Raw genomic sequence first — 12,281 nt, forward strand, 5'->3', positions numbered from 1 at the left:
GAGGAGCAGTCTAAAGGATATTATGAAGAGGAAGAACTTTCTTTTTGGAGTGGGGTCCATATTTCAGTGGTAACCTGATCTCTAGCCTTATTAAGTAAGCTGTTTCTTAGATCAGTGGTTGTCCGTCAGAGGTGCTTATCAGTACCACTTTGGAACTTTTCAAAAATTAGAGGTGCCTAGTTTCTGTATCCTGGCTCCAGAATCAGAATATCTCTGAGTGGACCCCAGGTGTTAAAAGTCAATTTTGATGCACATGGTGGGAAGAGCCACTGCCTTAGATACATTTGTAGTCTTTGGTAATGTAGCCAATAGAACTAATCCCTTCAGTTAAAGTAAAATCAATTTGACAAAAGTGCTAGTTTATCAAAGTCAAGTAATATAGGAGGTAAGTGATTTTTTTTCTTTTTGCCAGTCTATTATTATTAAATAAAACAGTATATAAACATATTTTTGAACAAATGAAATTTGTTCCTAAACTAAGGAAATAGTGATTGGATTACTGAAAGGAAAATTATTAGAGAATATTATTTAATGTGGAAATTATTTTAAACAATAATTTAAAATACATTGTAGTTAATTGTTTTAAAGTTCATTGGCTACTATTTAAGAAAATTTTTTTTTTTTTTAGTAAACCCTGAGTATTTCATATTTGGGTGCTATTGTAAGATAGTACTTTAAAAGTTTATTTATAGTTGTGTCTGCAATGTAGAATACAATTTTCTGTGTACTGATCTTATGCAGTATTGGTAAAATCACTTCTTAGTTTGTATTTTTTCTAGATTTCACAGGATTTTCTGTATAGTCAAATCATATCTCTGGAAATTGATAAAGTTTCACTTCTTCCTTTTTAATCTTGATGACTTTTATTTCTTTTTCTTGCTTGATTACTCCTATTACAACCTATAGTACAGTGTTGAACAGAAGTGATGAGAGTGGACATCCTTGCCTTTTCTGATTTTAGGGAGAATGTATTCATTTTTTAACCAGGACATATGATAGATGGCTTTTTCATAGATGCATCTTATTAAGTTGAGGAAATTTCCCTCTATTCAAAATTTAATTAGAGTTTATTTATTAGGAATAAATGCTGAAGTTTTCAAATCCCCTTTTTTACATCAGTCTGAGATTATCATAGGTTTTTTTAGCCTGATCAATACTGATTAATTTTCAGATTTAATCCACCTTCCATACCTGGGAAAAACCCCACTTGGTCATGCTGTATTAACCCTTTCATATGTTATTAGATTCCATTTGCTAAAATTTTGTTACGAATTTTTTATCCCTGTTTATGCAGGATATTGGTCTCTAGCTTTCTTGTAATTTGTCTAATTTCAATATCAGAGTTTCACAGAATGAGTTGAGACTATGCCTTCCTCTTCAGTTTTCTGGAAGAGTTTATGTAAAACTTATTTGGTCCTTAGATGTTTGTAAAATTTCATCATAATGCCATATAATGTTACCCTTCTGTGATTATTTTAAAAACAGTGTTTTTACCATGTATGAGATGTATGGAAAATTTAAAAGTCTGAAATACATCATTCGTTTGTTTTTCCACAAAGGATCGTCCTCCTCCTAATATTTGGAAAAAAATAGATCAATCCAGGGATTATAAAAATGGCAATCAACTCAGGGAATACCAACTGGAAGGACTCAACTGGCTCTTATTCAATTGGTATAATAGGTATGTAGTATGTATTAATAAAAAAAAAATTTGTGTGTGTTTTTAAAATGTGTTCCAAAATACATTAAGTGAAATTGATACTAATGTTGCTACATTATTACTATCATGGAGTCTTCATTATTGAGAGAAAAATCGTGGTTACCTCTGAAAGATAATGTACATTATAATTCAGAATTTTGACTACAGTTGCTTCCCTTAAATATGTAGCAATCAGAATAGAAGAAAGTTGATATATTGATTCTTAATCAGATTTGAGATAGCTTTCTTAACATCATCAAACATCAACCATTATCAAATGTTTTTCAACTTACACTACTGTCTGCCAGTAATTGAATCTAGTTACTAAGGTGTGAGCAGTTTCATCTAAACAGTTAAATAAGTCTGTAATATACATCTTCAAGGAAGCAAATTTTCAGTAATTGTTAAGGAATAGAATACAAAATATAAGAACCTAGTAATGAATTACCCCCACTTATTATTAATTTTCCAAACTGTTTAAAAAACTTTTTGGCATATTTCAGTTCAGTTCAGTTCAGTCTCTCAGTCGTGTCTGACTCTTTGCGACCCCATGAATCACAGCACGCCAGGGCTCCCTGTCCATCACCAACTCCCGGAGTTCACTCATATTATGTCACCTTTTTTTAGTGAGATGGAAAATTAATTGCAAAAGAAGTAAAAAATGGTATCTTGATTGATAAAAAAGTCTGATTATGTATATAAAAGAGCAAATGAAGGTGCTGTTATTAGTAATGGTAGCAAAATTTTATGACACTTGTTCAGAATCATTCTTCTGTGTTTCTACTGGTCACATGATTCTTCTGTTTCACTAAGTAACAGTGAGTCATGAGTCCATGGCAATGGTGCATCCATCAACTCCCTCAGATGGAGTTAGGGGGATCTGTTATCCCACACAGTGCTCTTTCCCCTTGTTTATATTTTCTAAGTGTTATCATTTTTCCCAAGAGAATCTTCCTGGTAAAATAGTCAACAAAATTTTAATTGTCTTCTCTTATCAGTAACCTTTCTCAGTTGCTTGTTTTAAACTTACACTACCTTCCTGAAGCACTTTATCAGAACCCTACCCCCTCCACTCTCTATATATGACTGCTTCTTAGAGAAGTCTAGGACCAGTAGTTGAATTCATTCAGATTGTTGCCTGCCCTCACACCCAAGCCTAAAATTGTATCTCCATCCTTAGCCATTCATGCCTCTGTCCTCCTATCAGAAGTTAAATGGCGCCTCCCCAGAACCAAGACTGACACTACAACCTCAACTCTTGATAGGCATCGCATCCAGTCTTCAGAACCTCACTTCAATCACTTATCAGCCTTCTCTGTTATATCTTCAAACTATCCCATTAAGGCTAATGCCATCCCTTCAGTCTGTGAACAAATTTGGGTTTAACCTATATATAAAAATTTTAAAGGAAAGGATTAATCTTCTCTTAGCTCTGTTTTTCCTTCTAGCTACCTTGATCCTTCTTTGTAACTTCCAAGGTAGAGGTCTAGGAAGTATAGCCATCATGAACTCTTCCTGTTTTCTTATCTCCAATTCTCCTTAAATCTGTCGTTTGGGTTTTAATTCTGTATCATATCTGAAACTCTTAATTTTCTAATTCACAATGTTTTTTCAGCCTTAAATTGCTTTCTCTGCTGCATTGGATGGTAGTTCTAGTCCTTTTTTAAACTTTTCTCCCATTCTCACTTCCAGCAGCTTCCATAGCGTTAACACTCCAGCTCTCCAGTACCTCTGTAACTATTCCCTTCAGTAGTCTTTCCTGGTTCTGCTTCCTCTGCCTACCCTTTCAGTGTTTGTTGTTTTTTTTTCTTTCCCAATGTTTGATTTTTTGCTGTCTTCTCATATTACGTGTTTGTTCTGCCTAAGCCAAACTTTATATCACCCCGTGTCTTCACTTATCAGTAACATCTCTAAGGTGTTAATTCAAGCCCATGTTTGTTTGCTTCTTGCTTCCTTAATGTCTATCTCAGTGATATTTTAAACACAACAAATTCACAATTAACCTTATTATTTCCTGTTTCCTCCATATCAGACTTATTCTTCTGCATTTTACATCTTAGTTAAGAATAATACAACTTACTTAGTCACCCAAATTTAAATCTGACTGTCATCATACACTCCATATATCTGATTGATCATTACGTCCAGATCATTCTAACATGTAGTTAACTTTAGAATCAGTTTTCTCTTGATCCCTCCTACCTTAGTCCAAAGGTCCACTATTCTTTGCTCTATTATTTTGGTACTTTCCCAATTACTGTCCCAACTTCAAGTCACCTTACCTTCTAGTATTCCCATGGCACAAGAGTCGGCTTCAAGTACAAACCTAATCTCTTCAGGTTTCTTTAACAATGTTCAGTGACTCCCATTCTCAATAAAATGATGTCCATAACCTTTATTCATGACCCCTGCTTATCTTAGTAATATCCCTTTCTTTACCCTTCCCTCAAAATCATATTAAACTACTGTTGCTTCCCAGTTAATTGTATTCTTGACACTTGTACCCCTTTGCTCTGCCCTCTGGCAAAACCCTGCTCATTACTGACCTCCTCTCTGAAGGCAGTCTTACTTCTCTCTAGATGCAGTTAGATACTCACCTGAGCTTCCATAATGAACTTAACACTGATGATTCTTAATTGGCCATATATCACAATCATCTGTGCAGCTTATTTTAAAAACTTCAGTTGCTTTTATCCTACTTTGCACATTGAATCAGAATGTAAAGGAGAAGGCCATAGGTAATTGTTTCTTAGGCTGTTCCAGTACATAGCCAGAATTGAAAACCAGTTCTTTAATTTGTGCTTCTGTGATAGCACGTTGCATGATTATTTATTTATGTCTGCTTTTCTAATAGATACAAGCCCCTGGAAGGCAGAGAACATGTTCTTTATATACATATATCTCCTTGAGATAAGAAGGCATTTAATGAATGTTTCCTGAATAAATAACATTTAGTTTGCTTTGTTCTTGCCATATTGTTCTTTTAGAAACTCAAGTATCTAACAGGTGGTATCTTTATTTTGGAGCTACAAAAAAACTATAGTTTTCCCTTTGCAATACTATAATAAAATTATAATCTTTAACCAAATCTTCACTTCAGAAACTTTCACGTTTTTATAAATGCAAGTATTTTAACCTGATCGCTCTGCTTTTTTTATATTTATCTTTTAAAACATTGTAGTATACAGAAAACCCAAAATATACATGGGTAATATATTTGTTTATTTCAGACGAAACTGCATTTTAGCAGATGAAATGGGTCTTGGCAAAACCATTCAATCAATTACATTCCTCTACGAAATCCTTCTGACTGGTATAAGAGGACCTTTCCTGATTATTGCTCCACTTTCTACTATTGCAAACTGGGAGAGAGAATTTCGTACGTGGACTGATATTAATGTTGTGGTTTATCATGGGAGCCTGATTAGCAGACAAATGATACAGCAATATGAGATGTACTTCAGGGACTCACAGGTGTGTTATTGGTGATTTTGTTTGTTGTTTGAAAGGTCAGATTTTAAAAAGATAAGCATTACATATTAATTACTTTCAAATTTGTAATAGATTTTAATTGCCTCCTTAGATCTTAGTTTGATCTATTTATTCATCATATTTATTTTACAATAAATTTTAGTAGCTGAAGAAAGAAATGACAAAAGTAGGCAAGTTCACACTGTAGTTTACTGGAAGTATGCTGATTTATACAAACGTTACAAATTTGATTTTATACTTTTTAGCTAGAATAATTGTTTTATTGTTTTAAATATACATTAAATTTATTTTAAAAATAATAACTGTCTCTTTGATCATCTTCCACTTTTTTCCCTCCGTTTAAAAAATATACTTCTTCACTGACCACCATGGGTCTGAATGCCCATTGAGGTGAAACCATAGGTTGTCTTGTGTGTTCAGTGAATTTTGATGTTAGACATTTTGGGTTGTTTTGTGTATTGGTACACACATACCTCTGTATCTTTCCTCCCTCGCTTTGATGGTTTTCTTCTCCATATTCTAGTGGTAATTTTGACCACTTACTCTTTAGGAAGAGATACCTCTTTTTCTGCTAAATATACAGATCATAAAATTGAGATGACATTACATGAAAGAATTTCCTAGTAGAAGGCTAAGTTTAGAAAACATGAAATGCCAAGTTGCAGTTTTGAGTAGTAATTGGACTCTTCTTAGGTGAAACTTTTACTAAGAAATAAGAAACAGAGTTAACTGAAACACATTTCACACAAAATTGTGCTGTTTCATTAGAAAAGATTATGGCACTCTGCCTCAATATAGTACCTTAATATTTTCTTTTACTGATTCTTAACATTTTATAAGCATCATTATAACATACGGCCAGGTCATGAGATATGATATAGGTTAAGGTAAGATAAAGTGCATAGCCTTTTACCTTTGCCTACCAGTTATAACTGATTTTCTACTTAGTTAAGGCTGAATATCAGTAAAATTAACTTTCTTCTACTTTAATGTTTGAAACAACTAGATTTCTATGAAATTAGGCATGTCTGTAATCAGTTCTACTGAAAATTATCAACTTTGTATTTTTGGAGCCTATGACAACTTAAGTTGTTTGATTTCCTTCCATAGTGTTTTATTATTCTTAATTGCACATTTGTAGAATTTTAGAGCTGTATGACATCATTAAAACCATTTACTCTAGCTTTTTAAAGTATTTTTTAAATATTAGAAGTTTAAGATTTAATATGTATTTCATGAGTTTGGTATAAATGTGATAGCCAGAAAGCTGAAAGATTCCTGTTGTGTTATAAACTGAATAGTATGTATTAAATAGTATTTTATGGTAAATGTTATACATTTTAGAATATTGTGTGGAGGGTTTAAAATTTCAAGAGTTAAGGATGTCTCATGTAATGAGATAAATAGATCTATACTTTAAATATAGAAATAAGTTTCAGAGTTAACTCTTTCAAATATATATATTTTTTAAATTAAATGAACATTTAACTTTTGCTTTTTTCCAAATTATTAAATAATTTGAAATCACAGAAGTGGCAAAATTATGCTGTAATTTTCTGAATTGCGCTGGAAAAAGTAACAGATAATAACACTAATGTCTACAGACATTTATTGAGTATTTACCATGTGCCATGCATTATGCTCAACAGTTTACGTGTAGTATTTCATGTAATCTTTGTAATAGGTACCTTGTAAATAGGTGAGATCTTCCTCATTTACAAATGAGGAAGCTGAAGTAAAAAGAAGTGATACTGTTTTCCCTAAAATCATAGAGCAAAACTGGTATTAATAAACTCAAGTCAGACTCAAGAACCTTTGTTTTTAAACAGTACAATATCACTGGAACTGAGTGCATCGTATCCCGGGTTTTTAGAGCTGTATAGACTTATATTTTGTACCTATTCTAATATTCTGCTGGAGTTATTGTTCAGCTTAATGGCCAGCATATGCAATCAATATGAATTGTTCTAAAATTACTGTAATTTAAGTTGATAGGAATTGAAAATCTAAATCAGATCACATGATCTTTCTTAACCCTTAATTTCTCCTAATTATTTATAATTTTCAATGCCATTTAAACAGTCTCTTCACTTGGATTCTAGGACTTTATTCTGGTCCTGTATCACTTTCCTTTTGAAGCCCCTTTAAGTGATTCCTTCTTGTCTTATCTAAACTTGGGGGTGACCCAGAGCTCAGTCTTCTACTTTTTATATCCATACTCGTTTCATCAGAGATTTCATTCGGTCACACAACTTAATTACTATCTGTACTGCAGGAAACTCCCAAATCTATATCACCAATTCTAACCTCTTTCCTAAATGTGAGTCATATACAAATGCCTACTCAGTTACTCCACTTGAATATCTAGTAAACATCTCAAGCATAACATGTCCAAAACTGAAATCCTGCATTTCCTCATGGTAGTAAATGGCAACCCCAGCTTCTAGTTGTTTGATCCCAAAAGTTTAGTCAAAACTTGAATCCTCTCTTAAACTCACTCCATTCCTATCCGTTAGTAAATCCTGTTGGTTCCACCTTCAAATTAAATCCAGAATTGGCCTACATTGATGATGGAGGCCTCTAGATCTCATGGCCTCCAGTGATGATCTCTTGTTTGAATTACTACAACAGCCTCTTAACTGGTTTCTATGATCCTGTCCTTGGCCTTTTTCAGACTATTTTTTAGCAGAACAGCCAAATAATTCTTTTAAAATATGTCAAATCATGATACTTCTTGTCTCAAAACCCTCTAATAGCTTCTTGCTCAAAGTAAAAGCCAAGAGTCCTCACCACAGCTTTCAAGACCCTATACAGCCTCATCCCCTCCATTCACTGGATTTTAGTCACTGGATTTCTTGCTAATATTTGAATACTGCCAAAGATATTCCCATGTTATGGCATTCACATTCTCTGTTTCTACCTAGAATGCTTCCTGGTCCAGATCTCTAGATATCAACATACCTTCCTCCCTGATCTTCAGGACTTGGCTCAAACGTCACTTCTTTGTGATGGCCTCCCAGCCATTGTAAATAGAGTTGGAATGGTCACCTCCAAGGCCATACTTCCCATACACATCCCTGTGTTATCTGAGTCTGTGACCTTTATTACTTTCTAACATAATTTCTTTGATTTTGTTTTTTAATTTGGGGGTTTCTTTTTTCCTTAATGGCTATGTTCTGTATTTGAATAATTGGAACGTAAGTTCCACTTGGATAATTAGTTTTGTCTGTCTTGTTTACTGCTCTATCTCGTGCAGCTAGAACAGAGTCTGGCACATAATCACCCAATAAACACTTGCTAACTAAATTACATGAGTGGCCAGTTTTTATATTTACTACTTATTTGCCATTATATGTGTGGAGTCATGGATATAAATAATAAAAATAAACACTGAAATTTATTTGGCTAGATTTTATAATAACCATTTCTTTTTTGACTTAACATTGTTAATAAGATTCTTAAAAATTATCAAATGTCTTATCAAGGAATACTTTTTTGGATATAATTAATTGTATCATTGTTTTGGGGAAATTTTTGACAACATTCTTGAAAACTACAATCTAATAGTTTTAATGCTAAGGTTCCTCATTTTAAGGAGTATCTCTGTATATATAAAAATTTCTATGGAAAATGTTTTATAGCAAATGTCATTAAGTGATTTGTGTGCTGCTTGATAGGAATTAAAAATTATAAATAGGACATTCTAGCAAATTATTACATTTGGTAATAAATTTCTAGGGGCGTATTATTCGAGGAGCTTACAGATTCCAAGCCATCATCACCACTTTTGAAATGATTCTTGGAGGCTGTGGAGAGCTTAATGCAATTGAATGGCGATGTGTAATTATTGATGAAGCACATAGGTTAAAAAATAAAAACTGTAAACTTCTAGAAGGTCTGAAACTCATGAATCTGGTAAGTGACTTAATGTCATTTTAATGACTTCCATTTCTTAGCTACATAGTAAAAAGAGCTAGTGCCAGAAACTTATTCCTTTTTTTTTAATTTTAAAATACAGATTTCTAATTTCTATCTGATAATTAAGAGTATTTTGCTTTAATTAGTAAGGGGAAAAAATCTCATCTGTTTTCTAAGACTTAAATTTTTTAGTACTTTTCTCTTAAAAGCTTTAGTAATTTTGTAATTTAAAAAGAGAGGGAAACCTTGGGAGAGTGTCCTATTGAAAAGAAATAAAAGTATAAGTTTTAAGGCTAAATTCCTCAATAAAAAGCCCTTTCACCAGAGTTCAAATATTATTCAGATCATTTTATCATAGAGGAATAAAGTTTCTGCACAATTAGCATGTATTTATTATAGTTAATGGGATTTTTGAAAGTCATCTTATTAATGTGTTTGCTTTCAAATCAAAGTATTTTGTGTTTTTTAACATTTCGATTTAATTAGCATCACATAATTAGTACATGAGCACTTGAACAAGTGACTCAAGTACATTTGTACAGAACTACATCAAGTAACAGAACTACATCAAGCAAAACAGTAAAGTGCTCCTTCGTAGTCTTCATCCGTGCCCACTCACACTCTCCACTCCTTACTCCAGTATTTACAAATTGGTATATATCAGTCTAGACTATTGACTAACATCAAATACTTATGTAGACATGCAGATACGTATATAAATATTTTGCTTAAGAATTTAGAGGTATTTTCAAATCAGATTTTAAATACATTATACTATTACTGAAATATTTTTATTTCCTTTTGTTACTATTATGTTTAATTTGTAATGCATTTCTAGCTCAGAAATATTCCAGTCAGCCTTTCACATTGTTGGATTGTTACTTTAATGATGTACGAACTTGTTCTTTTGTAAGAAGTCAAGTGATTATCTGCTAAATTGTGAAGAATGAGCACTGTTTTGTATACAAATTACCATGCCAAGAATGGCTAAGTACCCCCCAAGAATTTGTCTGTTTCCTTGAATAAAAACCTAAAAATAAACTTTTAATTATTTACTATTTTTCTTTTAAAAGCAATAGGTAAAAATTAATAGCAGACAAAGTAAACTATTATGAGAATAATGCAGTCAATTAATGAAGATGATATGGGTGGAGATATATTTTGAGTTGATTCTTGAAAATTATGGTCAGAAAAATGTTTGCTTTTCAAAAACATGGAAACATTTGATAATCTATGTCAACTTTCATATCATCTTAGCACAATGGTGTTTGACATGGGCCTGATAGTATATGTTATTGGCATGTTATTCTTTCTTTATATAGGAACACAAGGTGCTTTTGACTGGCACACCTCTCCAAAATACAGTTGAAGAACTATTCAGTCTTCTTCACTTTCTGGAGCCCCTAAGGTTTCCTTCTGAATCAACATTTATGCAAGAATTTGGGGATCTGAAAACAGAAGAACAGGTATCCTATTAGTCTTTGTAAATAAGTACATCAAATCTCTTCTCATTGTAATTATGCATGTGTATGCTACCTATATTTTCCATCATTTTTTAATGCAGGTGCAGAAACTTCAGGCTATCTTGAAACCAATGATGTTGAGACGATTGAAAGAAGATGTGGAAAAGAAGTTGGCACCTAAGGAAGAAACCATCATTGAAGTAGAACTTACTAACATTCAGAAAAAATACTATCGGGCTATTCTGGAGAAGAACTTTTCATTTTTATCCAAAGGAGCAGGGCAGACTAATGTACCCAACTTAGTCAATACCATGATGGAGCTCAGGAAGTGCTGTAATCACCCATATCTTATCAAAGGTAGTCGAAAAGGATTGCAAAGAAATCCTTTGCTTTCAACAAATACTCATGGAAAAATAACAAATGCTCAATAAAAGTAACAAGATGTAGTAGCTGCTACAAGGAAAGGCACTGGCCCTGTAACTTTCCACCCTGGTGTTCTGTGGGATTACAGTTGTTCCAGAGTCAGGGGCAGTGTGAGCTACTTCTTAACAGTGTCCCATGTTAGCATCACCAGATTACAAAAGCAGGAGATGTGTTCAGTCTAACGTGGAGTGCGGTTCCTCCCCCACCAGCCTAATCCTTCTTACGGACAAAAACAGTAAAGCCCATGTTTGAATCTCTGAATTTACATTTTTCTTCCTGATTTCTTTTCAGTCTGGATACTCTAGTTATTGTCTCTAAATTTATGTGCTCTGATAACATTACTTTTTAAGGTCTTATTAGCTTGTCTATTAATGATCTGTCTGTACCTTTGAGTATTTTTACTTATTCCTGGGAATATACTCTTTATGCAAGACAAGCTATTTCTTAGACCAGTAACTAACTCGCTTGCACTTCTGGTACTCATGGCTAGACAGGCTGGAAGAAAGGAGAGCACCCTTAATGTTGATCTAGACTATAGGAGAAGTGTGGTCAAAGAACTATAACTTGACTTCCCTTTTAATTTTTCTTGTTTGCTTATTTTGATGGCAAGCAGGATGCCTATAGACAAATCTAGGTTATGATCACCTTGCAGTGGTGACCACTGTTGTATTGGTTTTTAAATACTAGAAATTTATTTAAAAGTTTGTGTTTACTCACTTAGGATAGAACTGTGTTTTCACTAATTCTTATCCTAAGAACATCCATTTGCTAAATTCAACATTTAGCAAACATAAATTTATGTAAGACATTATGCCAGTTGTCTTGGGAGATTAAAAAAAATGCTTAAGACACTGTCTTTATCCTCAGTGGAATTATAGGCTGGTGTTGGTGGGGGTTTACCCACAAACATAAATAATTCTAGTACCTATATTAGAAAATTTTAATGTGTTAAAGAAGCACAGAAGATCACTAATTTAAAAAGAAAGTAGTTCAGAGTATCTGCATTTGTGTGTTGATGCTATCTTCTTATATTTTTTTGACAGGTGCTGAGGAGAAAATACTTGGAGAATTTAGAGATACATATAATCCAGCTGCTTCTGATTTTCATCTTCAAGCAATGATCCAGTCTGCTGGTAAATTGGTCCTTATTGATAAATTGCTTCCCAAAATGAAAGCCGGAGGTCATAAAGTGCTCATCTTCTCTCAGATGGTACGCTGCCTTGATATCCTGGAGGACTATCTTATACATAAAAGGTAAGGCATATAATTCACCATGAATTAAACTA

At 33.1% G+C, this 12,281-nt stretch overlaps 1 protein-coding gene across 5 annotated transcripts in view; it reads left to right on the forward strand.

The window, feature by feature from the left end:
* Positions 1–12,281, forward strand: part of CHD9 (chromodomain helicase DNA binding protein 9) — a 159,227-nt gene that overhangs the window by 91,446 nt on the left and 55,500 nt on the right. For all 5 annotated transcript variants that reach the window (XM_069549830.1, XM_069549829.1, XM_069549831.1 and 2 more), the window contains 6 exons: positions 1,560–1,681; positions 4,930–5,173; positions 8,930–9,106; positions 10,432–10,575; positions 10,674–10,929; positions 12,039–12,249. In XM_069549830.1, coding sequence (XP_069405931.1) covers positions 1,560–1,681; positions 4,930–5,173; positions 8,930–9,106; positions 10,432–10,575; positions 10,674–10,929; positions 12,039–12,249 — 1,154 coding nt within the window. The remainder of the gene's footprint in view (positions 1–1,559; positions 1,682–4,929; positions 5,174–8,929; positions 9,107–10,431; positions 10,576–10,673; positions 10,930–12,038; positions 12,250–12,281) is intronic.

The sequence above is a fragment of the Ovis canadensis genome, chromosome 14, assembly GCF_042477335.2.
Source record: "Ovis canadensis isolate MfBH-ARS-UI-01 breed Bighorn chromosome 14, ARS-UI_OviCan_v2, whole genome shotgun sequence".
In the NCBI taxonomy this organism is placed as follows: Eukaryota; Metazoa; Chordata; class Mammalia; order Artiodactyla; family Bovidae; genus Ovis; species Ovis canadensis.